This window comes from Heliconius melpomene, chromosome 1 (genome assembly GCF_056956725.1).
Source record: "Heliconius melpomene rosina isolate 202511_hmr_F chromosome 1, ASM5695672v1, whole genome shotgun sequence".
In the NCBI taxonomy this organism is placed as follows: domain Eukaryota; kingdom Metazoa; phylum Arthropoda; class Insecta; order Lepidoptera; family Nymphalidae; genus Heliconius; species Heliconius melpomene.
The window spans coordinates 9,565,795-9,589,901 of NC_140389.1; the positions used below are offsets into that span (position 1 = coordinate 9,565,795).

Below are 24,107 nucleotides of genomic sequence, written 5' to 3' on the forward strand. Positions count from 1 at the left end.
GTTTATAAGTTTTTTTTTTTAATATATGTGTATAGACATACATATCTACATAATATTTTTATTCTAATAAATTTTATCGATAATATTATGTCAACTATTTTATGATTTGAAAGAAATTTAAAGAAATACTTATGTGGAGGAAAGAACATAGTGGCATAAATATAATTATTGTTTTTTTTTAGTATAATTATATTATTTTACTATTTGATTAACACACAAAAAAGTGTCAATATATATAATAAAAACAACAATATACCATTAAACAATATTCATCACCAATAAATGTACCAAAAAACACCTTAGAAACCTTGCTGTGTTATAATTATTTACCTTGTTATTTTAACCCATTTTTGTACCTTTAAACCGTTTCCATATTATATTGATTTAAGTATACAAAAATAATAACAACTTAATCCATTATTATTGTAACAAGTCATGGATCCTTGAGTTTTTAGGGTTCCATATCCCAAAAGGTGAAAACAGAAGTCTTATAGGATCCTATAAGGATCACTTTGTTATCCGTCTGTGTAGACCATTGATCAGGAGACCGTGTGGAGGTGTCAAGCTAAAATTAATATCAAATATTTAGATGTATGGTCCTTGAAGCACAGAAAAATCATGCTTCTAAGTCAACGCAATCATGAGATACGTGCATTTATGCATCGATTTTGCTGTATTGTGTATGAAATTCTCTTCGAACTGAAATTTGGCACGAAGTGAGAACTTACAATACAAATGATACAAATGATGATGCGTTCGATCCCCACTCGAGGGAATGAATTGTTATTTATTCATATTTTAATTTCTTCGCTCTGGCACCAAGGCAAAAGCTCGGAGTTCCGCCATTCAACATGCAATGTCTCGAACTTAAACATACATCTTTTAGTTGATATACAAAAATATATAAAAAGAGCTGCCAGTAATTTAGTGGAACTAGTAGACCTCCGGCATGGGTTATTGAAACATTGCGTTACAAATTTTCCTTATGGATATACCTACATCCTTGATTTCTAAAGAACAAATGTACCTTTTGAGATTTAGTCATTACAAGAATTATTAAGTTTAAATCATAATACCAGAATTTCTGATTATTCAAGTTATTTAGAATTCATATTACAATTTTCTATTAAAAGTATTATAAAAAATTAAACAGGGATAATAAACAATTTTTCTTACTCTTCAGCTATAATTACCATAATTTCATTGAATATTTCAAAATAAATCACGTGAGAGCTCTGTTGGCCTGCATAGTCTATCATGACAAAGTTTGAACTCAAAAGTACAGTACGAAAGTTTAATATTATTAAAGATTTTTTTTTGTTGTAGGTTAAAACCCAACTCGGGGAATTATCATACTTCCCCACGTTTGTATATGTTTCGCACAATTTACAAGCAATCTGCATAACATTTTGAACGTAACAGGGTTTAAAATAAGCCTTTTGGAATATGCCCGAGCGCTCCAGTTAATTAAGCTATTGATATCTAGTTAATATTTTAAATGAATCTTTTACCAATAAAAATAGTACTCAAGAATAAATTAAGAGGCCAGTCGTGACGCAGGGGCACAAGTCCCTATCGAGGAAATAAAATATTTAATATTTTTGTTTCTTCGCTTTGTTGTCGAGGCAGACGCGGCGTTGTGTTCTGCCAGTCAATAATCAATGCCTCCAGATATAGGCGGAAGGTGGGGAGCGGAATGTCTTAACAAAAGGCTCTCTGCCTACCCTACTACATGCGGGATACAGCGGGAAGCTGTAAATGTAACGTATTGTATTGTAGTGTAACTATATGTAACTCATGATAAATATATTTTTGGAAATCGTTTAATATCTTATTAATCACTTGTCGTTATTACAATATTTAAATAATGTGCTAAATTATACAGAAATTGGTATTGTTAATTTATAAATACTTAAGACTTGTTGTACTAATTAGCTAATTGTATGACTGTAGTGCGATGGTTGCGGGTTGGATTTCCGCTCGGAGTAATGAATTATTTATTATCTATTAATATTTTTATTTTTTACTCTGGTACCTTCTTGAAAATTCGGCGGAAAGTTAGAAACGAAATATCTGAACACTAGTTTTCCTCTGCCTACCCTGCTATATGCGGGATACGCTTTACGCTTAAGCTAAAAAAAAAGAAAAAAGTAATATAATATCATTACACATTAGTACAAATTAGTAGGTGAGTGATTAAAAAGGAAAGTCGGAATAGTGAGAATCTATTTTTATTATATTTACAAATACATATAAGTATATTTTAATATTTAATTTCTCGATGCTTTAACAAATTATGTGTGTTATAGTGCTTCCATAGTAAAATATTAATGCATATTAATGTAATCGCATTAATAACACTTCATTTTCTTAATATGAGTTATATCTAAAATAATGATAGGTATACATATATATAACAAGTTTATATTTTTACCATTTTTAAGAAATAAATTTTGCAAATTGTAAAAACCTTTTTCATTTAAACTTTATTATTTTTCGTATTGTTTATGGTAAGTATATTTTTATAAAAGGAGATGGCAAATATGTAAATTTTCATCGTTGCTTAAAATAAAAGGATGACGTTTAATATGAATATGGTTGTTATCATCTAAGATAATGTACTTACGTGAAAAAAATATTAGAAATTATATTATAGGATAAAGGCTTCGAAAGTTGACAACTTAAACAGTAAGTGTTATATCTATATATATATAAAATCGAAAGGTCACTCACTCATCACGAAATCTCAGAAACTACAAGTGCTAGGAATCTCAAATTTTGCATAGGAGTTATTTATAGGACGTAGGTTCTCGCTAAGACGGGAATTTGCAATATTCGACTTCTAAGGGGTTGTTTTTGGGGTCGAAAGTTTGTATGAAACTTCGTCACTACAAATGCTAGGAGTCTCAAATTTTGCATAGACGTCACTAGGACGTAGTCATGGAGACAGAAATTAATAATAACATAGTTCACGCGGGTGAAACCGCGAGCGGGCCGCTAGTTTGTATATAAAAACGTTATATTAATATAATTTTATTTTGTGATTGTCCTTTAGTTTGTCATTGTCATTTATTTAAGTCATTAGTGTCACACACACACCACATAAAAATTAGTTAAATCTATGTCGTCTTCAAAAATTCGTGTCTACTTTTTTTAAACATATAGGAGATAAATTCTATGTAAACCCTTATATCCATAAAGTTGCCGAATATATTATGTGGAAAGTTTATCTTAACATATTATGTATTTAGTACCACTTCTCATAAAACATTTAATTATTCATCAGGTACTCAAAAGTAACAGCTTCGATTAATATTTTTTATTTTAAATATTTCTGTAATTTTTATTTATACAGTTGAAATATAAGTGTAATTCACAAAAAATGTTAAGATATTTTAGTCTATTTGTCACATATTCGTGTATTTTAGCCTAATAATACTACATTGTAATTACTAATCATTATTGATACTTATTCTTGTTTGCTTTAAAGCCTACCGTTAATTTGAATTGGTGTAATAGTGTTGTTTTAGTGACTGTACCTACATAAAAAAATATTATTTAATTATAATAATTATAATGAATGAAATTGAAAATGATTTGTATTTTAATATATCGTGCACTGTAATCTTATTTATATAACCCGATGAAATGCTCCACATGTCGCAATGCATAACGCACATAAGCCTTTTGCGTAGAGTAGGTGTGCAAGTACAGTGAAAAGTATTGACTCTAAAGAGTCAAGATATCAATCAGCAAATGATACGTATTAGCTAACTTTTTATTAATTATGTAAAATATGCCCAAAGGTAGTAAGTACTTGCTAATGTAGTTAGACTTGCGCTGTCTTTTATCCTACAGACGCATGTAGGTATAAAACCTGATTTCCTTTTCAGTACAAAACATATGATTGGACAAAGGAAGGCGATAATTAGTCGTGGACAAAAATAGTCGTGCAGCCGGGCCCTGGGCCAGGTGACGTCAGCGCGCCAGGGCCGCGGCGGGGCAAGACGGGCCCCGCGCCAGTGTCGCGCGCGCCGTCAGTCTGGCCGCACGCCGCCTGCTGCCCGCGCCCGCTCCGCCGCCCGCTCCTGCCGCCGCCACCCACGGACCACCACCCGTGAGTACAGACACCCCCGCTGCTCGCTATTCCTACTATATTTACTCAACCGACGACCACTTTCGACTTGATGCACTGAGGTAACGTCCTAAGCTGTTTTCACTTCTGGCCACCATCAGACGGCTGCGGTGCTCACAATGCTCTTACTTCTTTAACATTCAACATTAAATTTACCACTTATTGTTTTGCGAGACCTAGATTTCTCGTGTCGGTAGTGAAGAGCGTGGCAACCTTGGCGCATCGTGCAATGCAGCGGGGACCTTGCAAGTCACGCGTCACAGTAACCTCGGCTCACGGCGTGCTCGTGCCGCTACAGTGACGTCTTAACATCTATCTTTATCTCGATCTACTACTTCGTACGCGTTACATTGCTCTTTTACTGAGAAAGTTAACAAAGTAATGTAAACTATACACAGCGATGTATTATTGTTAAAGCGATTTAGACGCGTTTCAAAATGTCTTTATTATGCTCAGTTGTAGGGATAAGTTCGTAGATGTATATAATATAACAAATACAAACAGCTGACCGTCGACGTAGTTCTTTCGACAGATAAAAAATAAGACGCGGTCACTCAAGGACGGTCAACAACTATCGAGTGGTATTTCCCGTTTAACGGGCGCCACAGTAAAACACAAATGACGTGCAAACGACACCAGTCATTATCGCCGCTAATGTGGCTCGTTGGTCGTGGGCAACACGTCGAAGAAGCATTCTTGCAGTGTTGAGTGAGCAACGTAAGGGGCCTCCAGCGCGTTTCCCAAGATATCGCCACTGGAAAAACACGCTACATTTTATCACAAACTGTGTTCGCTATCAGCTGTTGCGAGCGATGCGGTGTGCGGTCGCCAACACGGTTAGTCACTGTTGTTTACGCAAATATAGCCTTTATTACGTGTGTACTAGAGCACCCACAATCGAATGTTTAGTGTTGACAGCTGACCGAGACTACGTCAACTGGTATAATCTATTTACATTACAACAATAGTTATTCACAGCGTATCACGTAGTATTATTGTTTTATTTAAAACTTTTATGTTTTTTTTATTTAAAAAATTAAACACTAATAGTACAATAATAAACAAAAGTATTTAATTGGCTCTATGCAACATATGGAATACTTTTTTTTCATAATGTAATAACCACATGTTTTAAGCTATATATATTAGCTAAATATATTAAAAATTTAAAACAATAATTAAATTGAAATAACTAAAAAAAATGTTTACTAATACAATTTGCGTACGCTGAATAATGATGAGCAACATTTACATATAGATAAATATTATTTTATTATTAGTTACATTGAATATAGCCTCACTACTTACTACTTTACGTTACCTCGAATCGACATTGGTCGCATTGGTTTTACAAAACCGGTAGATAGGCCACGGTTAGGTACCCTTCATCGAGCATCGTTGATGTAGGGTCTACATTTTGTTTCTGTTAATTATGTTATAAAGCCTAGTGTTTAGCTAATAACTCTAGCTGAAATAATTGAATAAATAATCATGATATTAACATATACTTATTTTATATATTTTTATAGAAATCAGTTTCACGCTGTAACCCGCACACAGCGGTAGGCAGAGAGAATCTAGTGTTAGGACACTACGTTCCCCAGTTTCTGCCGAATTCAAGAGGCATTGTGTGTTGAGTGGCGGAACTTTGCCTCGACTTCAGAGCGAAGAAATGAAAATATAAATTTAAATAAATATTTAATTTCCTCGTGTGGGGATCGAATCCACAATCAGTTGTGTTCACAGTTACAATATGTATTTTTTTTTACCCTTTCTTCGATCTACCATAAAAGATACACATGCATAGATATATTTTATGCAATTTAAACAGAAAACCAATCAATATTAAACCAGTGATCATGGCCCCAATATGTGACAGTTACTTGCGCAATATTTCCGAAATACACCAAGTTGTCGTACTTGGGCGTTTACGAGTTGTTTTTAAATGAATATATCTTACTTATGTATTTTCAGATAGTCATGGTACGAAAATACGAAAGAATGAGTGGTCGCCAATCTTGGAGCGAAGAAGAAATGGCGAGGGCCGTGGCCGCCGTGGTATCTGGCAAAATGGGCTACAAGCTCGCTGCTAGAACTTTTCACATACCACGGTCAACTCTCCAAAGACGTGCAAGCAAGGTGCGATATCAGCAACCAGACGAACCAAAGCCTTTGATGGGACACTATAGACGTGTATTCACAGAAAGCCAAGAGAAAGACTTGGTAGGTTATATTAAAAGCATGGAAAAATATTTTATGGGAGTTTCGAGAAGAGATATAAGAGAACTTGCTTTCCAATACGCAGAGGATAATAACCTGAATCATCCATTCGACGTCAATACTCGAATGGCTGGTGAAGATTGGGTGAGGAATTTTTTGAAACGTAACCCCGAATTGCTCCACAGGTCGGAAAAAGAATATGAACTGGAGCCCGTTAATTTCGATCAGTTTTATCACTTCATGTGTCAATCGTCATGATTATAATTTTAATCGACTCCTTAGTAATATTGAAGGTCGTATGCGATGAAGCCCACCTGACGGAGCCTCAAAATTTGTATAATATGGTGGATATTGTATGGAACGGTAAAGTTGTTTGCATTTGTGATGCAACGGGCTAACTGAATAGTAACTTAACAACGGAATTTATTAAACACACATAAATGTAGATAATTTTTTGTAAGACTTAATGCTCTGCAAATAGGTAATTTTATTATTAAAATTTAATAAGAGCCTAGCTCTAGGACTATTTTATAGCTCATAAATTTTGTCACTCATATTCCATTTGTTTTAAATACTTAATAATATATTATATATACGATATACGAAAATTTGTGTACTTATCAAATGTAGCATTCTATAGTTATCACTTGTTTATAGTTTATATTCTGTTATTTAATGGTAATCGGTTAAAGGGCTGTGATAAGGGGGAAGGTGTCATTTAGGGAACATATCAACAAAGAAAACAATGAAAATGTGTGCAATGTGTAAAAAATATTACTTTAAGTCATACAAAAGCGTTACAATGAATTATTAACTTCTGTTTCTAAATATCTCGTAATATAATGACCAGATATTAAAATAATGATTTGATTGATTTACATATTACCTACTAAAAGTAAGTATGTACTTCATATAATACATTCACACTTTTTTAGATAAATGAGCACATGTGCAATAAAACTTTTATAATAATATTTATTAACCTTTGGGTAAATAGAACATCACTAAATTAGTTCCCTTTTTAAAGAATACTTTGTAATATCATTAAGAATTGTGATAATGGTGATTGGTGATAGTAGAGGAAAAAATTATAAATCATTTTAATATTTATATTTAAAATTCTAAAAGAATGTAAAAGATATTTTTCTAATTTAAATGAAAATAACGTTGTACCTTTCAACTTACCTGCAAAGTTGTTACCTGATTAAGTTTTGATCTCTTAAAACTAGTTGTAAAGATAAAAATGTATATTTATATAATAAAATTGGTTATTAAGTCATCTGAGAACGATATGTATGTTTCATTAAAAAAAAATTACAAAACTTCGAATGCCAAACTACGTTTTTATTTGAGATTTATATTTAATTTGTTAATTTAAGTACTTAATAAGTTTAATGGTAATAAAACTTAAAATTTCATTTTGTATATTTATTTTATTTTACCCTAACAATACTTAACTATAAATATTTATATAAATTTACTAGCGACCCTATTGCGGCTTCGCCCGCTTTTATTACTGGATTATTCATATGTATGTTTGCAAAGCACTTAAGATAATGTGAAAATTAGTTAAACCCTAATGCAACCCGCATTTTCGTAGTTTCAATAAGGATTTTCCAATTGCAGTAAATCTGTGCTACTAATCTTTTCAAGTACTTATTAAAATATATTTAAATTACTATTTTTAGATAGTTAAATGACATTAAATAATACATTCAACTCGAATTATCCAATACGTGCAAACGCATCTAAATCTTCGTTGCTATAAAGGCAGGCGGGTTTTTTTTTTCGAGCTTGTGGTTAATGCTGAAGAGGGTATTCTGTCCCTGATGAAAAGCAAGCACTACGTGGCTGCCTGTGAGGAAAATTAAATAGAATGCATTGGCCGGGAATCGAACCCGGGCCGCCCGCGTGGCAGGCGAGCATTCTACCACTGAACCACCGATGACTGCTCATGACGCGCTTGTATAAGTAAAACGTCGCGGGGCGCGTTTCGCAGCAAGGATGTTTTGATATTGTCACAACTTCTAAAGTACTTATTAAAATGAAAAAACAGTAAAAGACAGTTTTGATCTACATTAAATGGCCAACGTAACTAATATACTTATTTATATGCTGAGAGTAACGGATAAGTAAAACTTGAGTCGGCACAGCTGATGAGTCAACGGCGTGATGTGTCAACAATTAAATGCGTTTTTCTGTAAAACTATTCTCAATTTCGAAATAGTGTAAAAAGCAAATTTTATCTTCGTTTAACGTAGAAAATTAATAAAATATTTTAAAGGATAAGGATTAATACCATTATGGAAAAATATCCTTCACAATAAAAAATATATTGAAATTACAATTTTTAGACAGAAATATAATCACTACACGTTATTCTTAAAAGATAAAAATATGCTCTCGCGGACTTTTTTGTAGATCTTATTAAGAGGAACAATACTCCAGTACATTATTTTCATGTAGTACTTTTCATTAAAGCAGCGCATGCGCGAAAGTGTCTCAATGGGTAGGACTTTAGACACATTTATCGTATTTATGTTAATTTACATAAGAATGTACAAATAATAAACTATATATAAACCTTCCCTGAGAAATACTCGACCTAATGGTGAAAACCGCATAAAAATCCGTTGGGTGGTTTAGAAGAAGAAGAGTTAGAAAGTTCAGACAGACACGAAAAGCGACTTTGTTTTATAAGATATAGGATAGGATATAACTAAACAACGCTAATTTTAATTGTCACAGATGTCTAAAAAGTCTCTATATTGACAATTTTTTCTGACCATTTAAGATTTTTTGCAGAAATTAATATTAAATAAATTAAGTCTACAGTCCCTCGAAGCACGGAAAAAATATTATTTCTAAATCAAAACAATCCAAAGATAGGAAGGAGCATTAATAAATCGTTTTTACTACATTTTGTAACCAAAATCTAAAGGGTACATCCGTCGGTGGACCGTTATAAAATTGGCATACGCCCGCAAATTTAACCTTTATAAGTTGTAGTCTCGTTAACTTGGTATCCCAAAATTGGTACGGAACCCTCGATGGGCGTTCCGACTCCGACTTGTCCAGTTTTTAAATAATGGTTATTACGATAGTTGTATAAATATTAGATAATTGCGATAATATTACCTTACACCTACTAAAAGCATCTACAAATTTAGTAATAAATGCTAATAATTACTTAAAAATAAGTGTAAGATAATTATAATATGATTTTATATGTATCATGTATCTATAGAAAAGTCCAAGAGTGATAAATAAGTTTCAGCTATCTTCATAATATATGGATATATTTTAAATATATCCTTTTCGGATTAGAATACATTTTCTGAAATTCAACCACTAAAGAAGGTTCGTAGGTCCTTATTGAAATTATGTATGAAAATAAATTTAAATTTGCTCTTTTTCTTTCTCTTAGATTGATATCTATATAAAATAACCTTTACTCTGTTCACCACAGCCAACGAAAAGTCACATTATACAAAAGAATATATTATTGAACTATTTCTATAATAAATAAATATGTACACAACTGAAAATACATTTTAAACTTTCATTACTTATAACAACAAAATAAATATAAGTACTTTTATTTTGAAAACCATAATACTACAATAATTTTATTCTAATATTGTTATTACTAAAGAGCTACATTAATCCCAAGCCAGCATGAAAATGTAAAACACAAGATGTTTGTCTCGTAGTTGGGATGCCGTTTAGAGCAACGCGCGCCTAATGACAATTGCTAATGCCTTTACTAGCTAATCCTCTCACGAGGTAACTTGTGTTTAGCGACAGGCGCTTATGTCTGCATAAATCAAGACAATAAGTACTTAAGTGGAACACCCTTTCCCTCTTACTTATACGCTTATTACAGTATTTATGAAATGTTAAAAAAACTTTTATGGTAATAATTCGAAAGTAGATGTTGTCGATAAATTAAATTTTGTAGTTATTTCTATAGTCACATATAAAATGTTCAATATGAAGACTAATTGTAGAGAGAACGAATTGGTAACATCTCGTAGAAAACAACTGAATTTGGACCAAATAATTCAAAGAGCTCCATACTCTATCTCGTATATACCTAACAGAGACGACCAAATGTTCAGACTCTACGTTTTTCACTCTCCATCAATTCGAGGTAATGCTTGTTTAAAAGTGGAAATCAATTTTTTCGTTACCAGAACGAGAAAAGTATAATTTCAATATAACCTAAAATTTTCAATTTAAAATATATATTTTATACTCACATTAAATAATATTTTACGTTACATAATATAAGGAGGAGAAAAGAGAAAAAGAATTATATGCTAGTGAAATATTACATCAAGTATATCACAACGTCGTCAACATAGTACGTATGTAGGTACATATTTGTCAAAGCAGTGTCGCCGTTAAAGCGTCCTCGAGTGGCTGTTAGCGACATCGGAGCTGCGCGCTGAGTGCAATTTGCCTCCTAGTGGACTCAAAGAAAGTGGTAGTTACACTCATTATCAACTCTGTGCGTAGCTACAGTTTCTCTGACTCCGACTATGAAAAGGAACATTTTGATTCTGTTTTAAGCTATTTAACCTGCTTATTGTTTTGTTTAAGGAAAAGGAATTTCAATTGAACTTAAATATATATATTTTTAAAACAAAATTATATTAAATAAAAGAATTATTCAAATGGTTAAAAGATTTTACTCTATCTATATTCTATACATTATATTTTTTAGAAAGTACTAATGAAATTCATATTATTTAATCTGACATGGTCTATTTGAGACTTTATATGTATCCATGTACACTTAATTATATAAGTACCATTTGTGTAAAATATGAATACTTGTTGACGCGTGTTCATGGTACAAGAAAAATTAATAACACCACCCAACTCTATACAGATAGGTGTTTTTGCCAAAAAATATTACTAAATCTAGTCTCTAACAAAGCTTTCCAATTCCTGCCTAGTCTGGGAACTCAAATGCATTTCCATTTACGTGCAAAATTATCTCGACCTTCTAGCCTTTTCAAAGCTTTTACGTTCTTAATACTACTTATTCTAACCATCCTACTTAATTATTATTATTAAAGTTACACGGAGAGTAGTAAAACAAACATAGTTAAGTAAATCTCATCAGTTCTCGATGTCAAAGCTTTATAAAGGTTTGTTCATTTTTTTTTTCATCCATATATTTCTTATTTTAGTCTCTGAAAGGTCTTAGATGCATCAAAAAGCAACTTCATTCACTGTTTAGTTAAGAATCCCGAGGCAATCCAATTACATCGATGCTTGCTCTTGCAAAGACTCAAAGTCTGTACGAGCGCGCTTCCGCACCGATGCACTTTTCAAAAGAGTTCGAGTTTCTTGCAAGGTCTTCGCGCTACCTTACTTAGGACTTCTTGATTGAACCTTGTGCTTAAATTATTTTCTATTCTGTGAAACTTTATATAATTGAGCACCTTTGTATACCTAACATAATAACAAATGTAGTAGGCATCATAATACGCTTCACGCTGTATTCCTTATATATAAGCGTAGACAGAGAAAACCTAGTGTGAAGACACTTCGTTCACTTCCCGCCGAATTTTTGAGTGGTAAGAGGCGGGGCGGAACTTTGAGCGATGAGTGGCGGAACTCAACGCCGGGCTCTCGCCTTGGTGCCGGAGCGAAGAAATGAGAATAATAATAAATAATAAATCATTCCCCCGAGTGGGGATCTAACCCATAACCATCGCGTTACAGTCACACCCTTGTGCCCATGCGCCACGAAGGTATCATAATTATAAAAACAAAATACAATATAGAAATGAATAAAAATTATTTACTTCTAAAAAAGTACTGAAATCACACATTCTACTCTTCTTTTTTAACATAAAAATAAAAAATACAACCAGTTTTAAAAGCACGTCAATCGAAAATCGTAATTATTCGTTCATTCTATGTTACATTCTATGTTTAGAATGCTGATTGATAAATAGAAATTTTCACATTTTTTAATACTACATAAGTTCTATTTTCATAGCAATAAAAACAAACAATAAAAAAGAAAAGTGGATCCCCTATTGTACTATTACAATTTCAATACAAATAGTAAATATTTGTAGAATTAAAAAGTTATGAATATAGTTTTTTGTATAATTTGAATGTTTTTTTATAATCTGAATAACTGGAACAAGAGTAAATACAATCGAGTACGCGCTACCATTACTATTCTCTTTTGAAATTAAAATTTTAATATACGCTGTAGGTGAGCCCGGCGTCAGATAAACAGACTTTAGAAATGTCAAGGGGCACCGGTGTGGAATTATACCCACATCCTAGGACTGCTTCAAGATAAAACTTCAGAACAGGAGGAACTGTTATATACGATAATATTTTATACAGCATAAAAATGGCCTAGATATTAAGCGTACCGTGACATAATAAATATGATAACCAAACTTCAAGTATGAATATGTAATAAGTTAATTACAATAAATACCTTAAAATAATATTATGAAATGTGAAAGTATAATTTTGAAAATTATTTATTATATGGTATACCTTGTAAATTTAGAAGTTTATTAACCTTTTGTTTTGTATGCAGAAAAAAAATGTCTACCAAGCACTCTAAAAGGATTCTTTAACATTTTTCACACATACGAGTATATAGGTAAGTGTATTTTCACGCAAAGAAAACTTTCGAACCCTATTTGAAACTCAGCAGGAAGGTGGAATGGGATTCCCTTTTGTTGTGGAAAAGAATGTGTAACATTTCTCCTCCTATATGTACCTGCGTATGTATGTGGGTGGGTATTACGTTACCCTCAAAGCATACTTAACTTTCAGGTAACAACTAGTGAGCAACATTATTAAACGTAAAATATGACACTAGTGTTGTAAACTTATATATATAAAAATATATAAAAAGAAAACAGGGCTATGTTATAGAGTTGTGTTGCTTTAAGGTAAGTATGTAACTATATTTATCTAGTTAGGTAGGCATAGGGAATCTATTGTTAAGACATTCCATTCTCCAAATTCCGCCGGATTTTTGACTTTTTGCTTTTTGAAAATTAATTGCCCTGCCTGTACCTCTGTGCATCTGCGCCACGACCAGAAAATCAGACACACTTCAACACAATACATTTTCATTCCTCAAGTGTCTTTCTTAGTTTGGTATCGAAGTTACGTTATGCAAATATATATTTTTTTGAAGCTTCAATGAGCTTGTTAAGCACAAATTTAAAATGTATTATTTAGCTTAATATAATTTATTACAATATGCAAATGAAATATGTAAGTTAGAGTTAGTAATATTAAGTTAAAATTGAATTACACAACTGCTGAGAACTATCAAATATAATAGATATTATATATTTTGAGAACAAAGGAGTTTATATTCCGCCTCCATACAGCCCGCTATAAATATTTAACTCATTATACTTATATAAAAAGTTCACAATAATAGATTTTTACATTAACGAGATAACCTCCACGAAGAAAAAATTTTTTTATTCTGTTTTTATTTCTATAACAAATAGACCAACCCATAATCAGGAATACTTTTAAGAATTTACAAAATTTTATAGAAGACTTGTGTAATATTAATTACAATAATTTTGTCTCAAATTGACAATTGACAAAGGTACGAAAAAAATATGTTTTATTATTATATTTCGAAAACAAAGCAGCGCTCAGTAAAAAGAACGAGAATCAGCATTGTCCTAAAGAACAAAGGCTCGCGAAAATAAATATTCATGTAAAATGGTGAAAACATTTGAACGTGAATTCTATCATCCGATATTTAAATCGGACAGAAGCGGTGCGGTCGGGCGAGGGCGGGCGGGGGCGGCGGGCGAGTGCGGCGGTGAGGGCGGGCGAGGCGGGCGGCGGCGGGGCGCGGGGGAGGCTGTGCGCGGCGCGGGGACTGGTAATTAGGCGGCCCGGCGGAGGCTGTATTGATCGCCGCGTATCCTAGCAACGCGCGAGATGGCAGCACAGCCGGCCCTCGCTCTGGAAACGAGCTTTTTGTTCGAGCTCGTTCTAGGTGAGACCGTTTTGATATAATCACTAACGAGATGATTCAATTCGATTCACCTCACCTCACGCCACATTCGACGCTAGATTGTGATGTGGTTACATATCTCGAAACGTGATCTGTTCGCGAGAAAAAATAATATACTATTATATTATGTAAGCATTTAGTTTCTTAAGAATGAACTTGTACTGCATATTTTTAATAAAGAGACGGTGAAATTTAATAAAACTCAGTGATGGCATAACTCCAACGAGACGGAGACGAGCCTTGTAAACATAATTAGGAAAATATTATGAGAAGGCGAACATATCTTACTCATCCGAGAAATCTGCTGCAGGGCACGTCTTGCGCCACAGCTTTCATATATTATACGGAAATCCGTTCTACGCTAACATTCGATAAAATAATTTCATCTCTACGGAAAAAAATATTTATTTTATTAATTATATAAATATTTTTTAGTAAAGTATTTACAAAAAATGATATATTTATATTTTTTACGTAATACGTAAGAAATTTTATTGTCCTGTATATGTCTATGATTACAGGTGTCGAAATACATTGAAATATGCATGAAACGTGAAAATAATATCTGCTAAATATTAAATTTATAAGAACGCGATATTTTTATTAAATTATATCCTTTTATCAAATTATAAAGAAAATGACAAATTTTATTTAGAAATTTAATATGAATGTAGAATATATAAAATGTATCACTATCAACTACTCTAACAACGCATAAATAGCAATTTCTTTGCGAGAACACGATCTCTTGCAAGAGTTGAATGTCTTGCATATTTCTCGAATAGAATTTCCGGAAAATGTAATAACGTTACCGTCCGCCCTTCTCGAATCGTCCTGCATTCTATTCAACGTTACACAAAGAAGCATGCCGCTTTCCGCTTGCCGCTTCTTTATATTTTATTTCTTTTAAAATATTGTTGAAATGATTTCGATTATGAACGCCTATATGGACGTAGACATTAAATTTTATTATATAATAAACCTATTGTATTTTTTTTTATTTCTATCTAAATATTAATTATTTTAACTGACACTTAAATGTAATTTACGTTTTTTTTTCAAATGCATTACCTACTTCTAACTTCGTATAGAAAGCAATAGACATTGCTAATTCTACCAATACCTAGGTAATTCAATAGACGGTACACTATTTCTGCACATAGTTATACGGGAGAGGAAAAACAATTTTCCCAGCAATTGTGTCGGATATGTTTGTGTTCTCGTTGGAGCGGCAAATTGATACCTAAGGAGTACTAGTGAGCTGACTGAAATTTCTATCCTGGAGAACAAAGAACTAAGCGCAGTGGTTGAAAATAGAAGAAAACATTAAAATTGCAAATTTAATTCCAATAAATTAGCTGCATATAATATAATACAAATATGATAGTGTGTACACACGAGTGCCTGTTAACTAATCGGTACTTTAATAGAAATATATTTAATAATCAAATTATTTATAAAACTGAATGTAATTATAAACCAACATACAATAGATAACGTACATTAATACAACATTTCAAAAATTTTATTAAAATTATGAATATAAATAAAAATGTTATAAAATATATTCGTTGGGCAAAATAAAATGACATTGTGTTCAAACGGACACGCCAGACTCCGCGTCGACGTGTCCAAAAACTCGTAATTAAAAAACCTCCCCTCGCTGTCAATGCCTGACGTCTGTCGAACTACCGAAAACCTTACAAAGCTAATTAGCTACTACGTTCATTCGGTGGGCTATTTTAGACGAAAATTTGTATCTATGTAGTGGACCTACAGGTGCCATCTTGATGTCTGATCTCTGAAATAGTATTTATTTGTATATTTTACTTTGCTTTTAACTAATTAGTCCTAGTTGTTAAATCTTTATTTATAAGATAGTATATACAAAATATATCTATAATGAGGAATATGAGGAATTAAGGGATTTTTTGTAAATTTAAAATAATTAATGGAAATGGAAATCAGGTTGTCCCCCATTTTATATGTTAGTGATATACCCAATATTTTTACAAGTGCTTATAAAACGATTATACAGCAAATCGAAAGATAACCTAGCTTTTATAATATTCCTTACCGCCTAGATTCTAAATTATTACAGTGGTTTATTTAATAAATAATATACAAAATGTACTTATTTATAACCAGAATTCAAAAACACGAACTCAATCAACCCCTGTAACGATTATTCCTTTGTCATATGCCGAATCAATTCGCCGCTGTCCGATTTAGCTGGAGGCGTTTACAGCAACACAATGGGCATCGAACAATCGTCTACTCCGAAAGTAATTACTACACATCAGCGCTGTCGTGTGCACTCGCCAACATGGCTGAATGTACTTATTAAATGGGCACAAAGCAAGCTGGCGGCAAACTCCCTCCGCGCCGGGAATCAGGTGGCGAGAGGTGATGCAATTGACAACAGGATACAATCGTTACTTCAGCATTTACCATGCAATTTCGGGCCGTATCTCTGGTGAGTTTATTCGCTAAAATGGGTCGCAGCGCGAAGGGTGAGGACGGAGCGGCAGCAGCAGCGGGAGCGGGCGCGGGCGCGGGCAGACGTTGCCAATAGTTACATCCGGGCTGCGAGCCCTGGCTGACATATTCTAGCTATAATATCTACTAACTTTACATACTCCCCGGATTATTATATACAACGCTTATGTACTCATGTACTACATTTGCACATGATTGCGATCAATATGCAACATTGCAAATTAGGAGCTCGTTCTAGTTCTCTACAGTAAACATCACTATTTGCCGATATTTATTTACACACATATGTATTGAGATCTATGTCATACCTTGTGTACGTAACTTGTCTTAATGTATTATTTTTTCGCTTTTAAATCTACGAAAAAAGTTATAATCTTATATTACAGTATGTAGCGCATACGTAGTAGTTTTTTTTCACTTTTTAACCGACTCCTATAAAAAAAGAAGGTTATCAATTCGACTGTTTTTTTTTGGTTATATATGGATATACCTAAATATATTTTATTATTCATTAATCTAAAATACAGTGACACTTGTCTTGGAAATTAAACATATGAGTAACGTGTCCAGACGCCAAAGGATTTTTTAAAATTTTTTATTTTTTTTTATTTTACATGTCTGTTGAACTCTGTTGTGACTGCACCTCAAACGATAAATAAATATTACCTAAATATAATTTTCTAGATAGTTTTCTTTCTTTGCAAAAACCAGTAAAAAATCCGTACAGTATTTTTCAAATTAGCCTGAACCCATGAACTTACAACTTACAGGTATTTCGAAATCTTTCATTTATGATAAACCGTTATCTTGTAAATTTCTTAATATTTTGAACAATTACTTATTACTTAGAAACATTTGCAGAAAGAGATTCATATGTTGCTACTATTGGTTTTGGATTTGCAATCTATTTTTCTAAAATTCCTGCCTTATCACCTTTATATATTTAAAACCATAAAATAACCGTAGATAAAGTTCTGTGAGATAATTGTTGGAATGTAGGTGTTAGTATAATTAATTTTAATTGTTAGGAATACAATTAAATTCAACTATTTAAATGTTCATTTCAATTTGACATACAATGTCTGCTTCAGAGCGCCCAAACACATGAGTGTACCACAGCAGTGTGGTAAATCCTTTGTGGAGTGAAATTGCTTTGAATCTTCTGCCTGGTTAGTCGGTTTGACAAAGACATTTCTAACCATTAACTGGTTTATCTATATTCTAGATAATATTATATATATTATATTATTTCTTTTTTTATCAGCTTCACGCTGTATCCCGCACACAGCAGGGTAGGCAGAGGGAACCTAGTGTTAAGACACTCTGTTCCCCACTTTCTACCGAATTCTGGAGGCATTACGTGTTAAGTGGCAGAACTCAACGCCGCGCTTTACCTAGTCACTAGAGCGAAGATTGAAAATATAAATGTAAATAAATATTTCAGTTCCTCGAGTGGGGATCGAACCCATATACATATATTTTATAATATACATATAGCGTGTAGCGAAAAATACCAGCAAAATAATGAAAAGAATGATTGAAAAAAATCTCGTTAAGACCATCAGAGTACAAGATCCTTTATCTTAAGCAAAATAAACTATATCTGCTGATATATTTAAGTTATTCTACATAAGTTAATTATATGTCGGTACTTTATCTATAGATATTTTCTAGGTTATTTTCTTATTATGAAACGTACGTTATAAATATATGTCCCCTGCCTTCCTTATTCGGGGTCACTCCTCTTGACATTCTTTCACCAGTCAACGATCTCTTCGGAGAAACAACCCCTGCTGTGAGAAATCTTTTCCTTCGGTAGATGAGATAATTCTGCATACGTAATTTTATAGTCATAATTATAAATAAATAATATTTTCATAAAAATAATTAACACATAACATATACCTATAAAGTTCGATTTTCGATTGATAAAGGCTAAAAAACATTGAAATATATAAATTATAATACGTTATATATATCAATTATAATTCCTTTTAAAATTCAGCGGAACGTGGAGAACCGAGTGTCTAAACACTAGGTTCCCCCTGCGTTAAAAAAAATCATAATTTATATTTGTCATTAATAACTAAATATCCAATAAAATCGCATAAATAACAATCTTCTCTAAAAAACACTCATAGATCCAAAGTATGTATATATAATAAGAGAGTGCAATAGGGGTGTACCGAATATAATCTATATAATCCCAGCAGAGAGCCGTCCATCATGAGCCGTACGTAAGCGTGCGGGGGCGAAGGGTCCAATAAATCATTAATAAGATTCACGACTCTCGTTTCGCTTAACCACCCCTGTGGAAACTGCTTCGTTAATACTGAATACCGCTTAAAAAAGTACTTATCAATTATTTGGATGAGTATTTATTTATTATTTAATCTAGCTCTCAGAACTAGAGCTCTTGAGGTGGGAAGTTGTGAGGTGGGAGTGGGAAACGGAATGTTTTGACACTAGGTTCCCTCTGCCTGCCCTGCTGCGGATAGAAAACAGCGTAGAGCTGATTTAATATAAGTTATATATAAAATAATTACATATGTATATGCACAATATACAGATGTATATGCCTATATATAAACATATTATTGATTCTGGTCTCAATGTAAACTTTTATAATCTAAATAGTACTATAGTAAACTTACAGATTAGAAACCCACTGAATATTAATTTACACATCTCAGATTATTAAACTTAATTATTTCAAGAACAAAAGTAATACTTAATTAATTAATTATTTTTTCTCCTATCACGATAAATTAATAAATTCGAAGTTTAAAATGGTAATAAAAAATTAACACACGGCAAAAAATGTTACAAATCCTTTCTCTAATTACAGCTTTACAATTCCAACGTAGAATTCGCTTTTACCTTTTATTTAAATGTAATTTGGAACGATAACTATTCTAGTTAGAACAATAAATAGATATTCTAATTACTGCATTCATATAGTAGAATCGTTATTAATAAATATCTACCTACAAAGCTCACTATAGTAATTTAAATTGTTAGAAAACTAATTTTAATTGTTCAGATTCATGCTTTTTGTTATTGGATTGTATAAAAAAGTATCCACGTACAAATATAATCAAAATTATGATTATATAATTTATCTAAAGTATTAATTACTTTATATATTTCAATTAGAAACAAATACAAATTTATAATTATATTTTACGTAGCTTAATGTTATTTTTAAAAAAATAACAGTTACGCTACCAAAAAATAATATAACAAGAACCATTTCCATAATAAAGTCCTTAGGTATTCTTCTAAAAAAAAAAAAGAAAACATTCGTGTGTTCCTGAAAGTGACGTTAAAAGAAAATAATTAAAAACCTTGTTAGTCGCAAAGCAATAAGAGGGCTCGGCAAAAGAGCGTCGAGCGCAGAAAATAAAACACAATCTTTGTGTTAGAAGCGCTCGGAACCTGTATAAATGCAGCACATTTCCAGGCGTCTGCCTCTTTATTGCCTGCCGTGAAAGACAAAAGAGCTAAAACTGCGCCAAGGGAATAATAATAAGGAATTATCTCGTAGTACGGATACTGGTGGCTGGACTTGCAAATTTAGACAACATACAGCTACGAAGCATCTACGCCAATGTTCACCAAATCATATTATTAGTAAGTATGTGTATTTTATAAGTCTTTATGTCAGATTCATAAATATAACATTCCAAACATAAAAGAGAAATGGTAGAGTAGCCCCTATTAACGCACCCTAAACCAACTTAGTAGTCTGATCGTGCTCTACCGTTAAAACAAACTGAGGGAGCGCAAAAAATAAAATAATTTTAAAATGTTCTACAATAAATTTAGTCTTATTTTAAGAACAAGTACAATACAAATGTTATTGTTTTCATAATAAATGAAATAAAAAAGGTAAGATTTTAACATGCTGATATTAACATAGCAAAACCTGAACTATATTATGAATGATCATAAGCTACTTTCTCATTCTCTCGCAAAAGTTCTCCCCAGAAAAATACAAACTGGCGATTGTAAATAATTCTGTAGACGTAACACAGAAAGCGTACCCACTACCCCATTTGAAATGGCGTCACGCGGTCTGGCAAGATGGCGATGGCACCATATATACCGACGTTACAGCCACATTTATAACAGCCAGCGCGGTTACACGAAATGTACGTATATATTGAATTGAATAGATAAATGTTGAACATTTTATATATTTTTATAGAATATATTTATAAAAAGAGTCTTATAATGAGATAAAACGCTTTTTAAAAGAAAACGTTTTATGAGCAAAAGCAAAGTAACATAAAACCATTAATAAGCCTCTTACCCTATCCGTCTAAGTCAACATCGGTGTTCGGTGTTCCCGGAGATGCAGAGGGCGGGCGGGGTGGCGGGGCGGCCGGGGGCGGGCGGGCGCGTCGCCATGGCAACGCACGGGGGCGCGGACCCGAATTTTATCGATTCGGATACAGACAGCAGCCGGGTGAGCTTTAACCGACACTAGCACGACTCAGCGCCCGTGTTTGCTGATTTTAGAGGTTAAGGGAGCTTTGACTTTCGGCTACACTTAAATTCGGAGTTCTGAGTTATATACGATTAATACTTTAGCCAAGCAAGCTCGATTAAACAAAAAATATAGTTAATATTATAATCAATGGATTATACATCCACACATCATTTCTTTTATTATAACAAGAATTTCAGCACAAATAAAATAAAAGATAAATATAAGCCTCTACAAGATCAATCTATATCGATACCTTCTATAATATATACGAGTACCATAGCAATTTTTAAATTATTAAACGCAATTTTAATAGAAATAGCCACATCATCAGCTGCAATAATGTAACCAACTCATAAATTGTAGTAATTTTCTATAAAATGTTACATGTTAACCAAAACTATTAATTACATTCTAAGTTTACTAGAATGTTAGATTAATAAGAACTGTGGACATTATCGTGATTTCGTTAAAAATATTATAAGCTTATAATATATTCTTTTAGAAAGCGTAAGCACACACCGCTCGCCCTTATAGCATAATTTGGAAGAAAACGGGACCAGTAGGGTAGGACTCTCGAAGCGATTTTTGAGCAGGGATAAAAGGAGCGTAGGGGAGCAAAGGGTTCGAGATATGAACTACTTTATCCTCGCTTCCCCCATCAATTGTTACCAGTTACGCATATTTTTACAAAGAGAAACAAACTGTCGGTCGCCGTGGGAGTTTTCTAACGAAATACAAATGGTGTAAAAATAAAAGTAGTTTTACATAAAATAATTAAAATGCTAACATCAAAAATTTTGCTGTAATATTACAGTAAAAAATTTTATATAAAAATGTACTACAATTTTTTAAAAAAATACTAAATTTTTTTATACCGCCGTGCCATGAAATTCTTATAATTCGCACTTTTGGAACTCTCCAAAAAAGTCTTTATTATGATTACCAAATTATGTATTTACGTTCAGTGTTCCAAATTCATACAAATAGGTATGGACTTCGTAGTAAACATTCATATTGAAATACAATAATCAAATACATATAACTAACATATCTATATATAGTCTAGTCTAGATTCAAAAATATCTAGGTATTAAATGCGACAATATACAAAGACACAGTACAATAACATTAATCTCATTTGTCAAGAATTAAAATAACTGGGTCCGATTAACACAATTTCCTTATCACTCACAAAAAGGGGCATAAGGGTATAAAAGTCCTCGAAACATTTCTCATCGACTGGGGGTCGAGGGATGAGGGCGGGAGCGACACCCTGCTACGTGGCGTTCTCTAACCAGGGAATCCATAATTTATGCTTTTGAACGGACCAACGAGAAATATATGAGCGTCAGAAATAAAAAAAAATAAAAACGTTCAATGTCTTAATCTATAATTTAATTAAAATAAAATATTTTATAATTATTTTAGTTTTTAATGATTTAAACATATTCTGGTAAACCAACTAAGTTATTTAAAATGGCGTAGATAACTACAATCATTTCAATATACTTTGGCCAATGTTTTGGATAGACGCCAATTTTAGTACTGTCTTAATAAAAATACTAAACAATTTCTAGTATTTGAAATGTTTATTTCATTTTTCTTGTCAATGAATATGTAATAAACAACACTTTTCGTTATCCTCAGGTATATTGTAATTTACATATTTTAATTTTGTGCTGTTACTAAGTGATTCTCTTATTATATCTGATATGTAGTTCAAAAGACCACTGATTCCACTGATTCTCATCATCAAAAAACCAGTCAAGTGCGAGCCAGATTCGCCCATCGAAGGTTCCGTACGAATTTTATCAACGGAAAGTACAACTTATAAAAAATGACAACGTTAAATTTGCATGTGTGCATACATAGGCAATCGCTTTGTATGAATTTAGTAAGTTTTTTTGTAATAAGTTGTTTTAATATCTGATGATAACGTGGCGAATCAAGTTGACAAATTTAAGTTTGCAGGCACTCATTTTGCTTATATTTTTCAATAAATGTAAGTTTTGTAATGATTTTTTTCTGGGAAATACCCACAATTCGTCACTTTTTCGATATTTTCCATTATTTATTTAGTAAGTTTTCACTCTGAACGAAATTCATAACGGTAGATCAACGGAAAGTACTCTATAGGTTTTGATTACACGGCGAATTTCATAGGAATTCAGCAGTTTGATAAAAAATACATAAATGCTCACGATCTTTTAATTACATTGACTTAAAAGCTTAATTTTTCTGTGTGTACGTTTCAAGGGACGTAGATCTTTTTGCTTTATGCACACCTCCACGCGGTCTCAAGATAAATGGCCTTGACAGACGGACAATAAAGTGATCCTATAGGGGTTCCGTTTTACCATATCAAATACGGAACCCTAGAAAAGAGTAGAACAGAACGGATTGCAAAGAAATTCTTCCAAAAATTAAGTATTCTTTGGATATATGTAGAAATTAAAATGTAATAAAAAAACTGTACTCACCCTGTCCAATACAGATCAACACAGGGACAGCGAGCACATAATCATAATTCCTCACTAAGTATTATAGGACCGTGGCATCATGTTAACGTGAGCCCCCTAGAGCCAACATGCAGAGAGGTGCTCAAAATACTTTTTTAAACTGTAATTAATGGACACCGAAGCGCTCCAGCGTATATGGATCTCTTATTTTTTTTACATTCTTCCTAGCTTCATTCCTTAATTAAAGTTTTACGA

At 32.6% G+C, this 24,107-nt stretch overlaps 1 protein-coding gene across 4 annotated transcripts; it reads left to right on the top strand.

Moving 5' to 3' along the window:
* The first annotated feature begins 3,911 nt into the window (after window positions 1-3,911).
* LOC146541300 (uncharacterized) lies at window positions 3,912-7,780 on the top strand. 4 transcript variants are annotated; one of them, XM_085185249.1, is made up of 2 exons: window positions 3,912-4,117; window positions 6,114-7,780. In XM_085185249.1, exon 2 carries the CDS (start codon window positions 6,116-6,118, stop codon window positions 6,611-6,613), a length of 498 nt encoding a protein of 165 aa, XP_085041375.1. In that variant the 5' UTR covers window positions 3,912-4,117; window positions 6,114-6,115; the 3' UTR covers window positions 6,614-7,780. The 4 variants fall into 4 exon arrangements, with proteins under 4 accessions (XP_085041375.1, XP_085041365.1, XP_085041356.1 ...); XM_085185239.1 differs by having other exon boundaries at window positions 3,915-4,117; window positions 6,110-7,780; XM_085185230.1 differs by lacking the exon at window positions 3,912-4,117 and adding an exon at window positions 4,162-4,971 and having other exon boundaries at window positions 6,110-7,780.
* The last annotated feature ends 16,327 nt before the right edge of the window (window positions 7,781-24,107 follow it).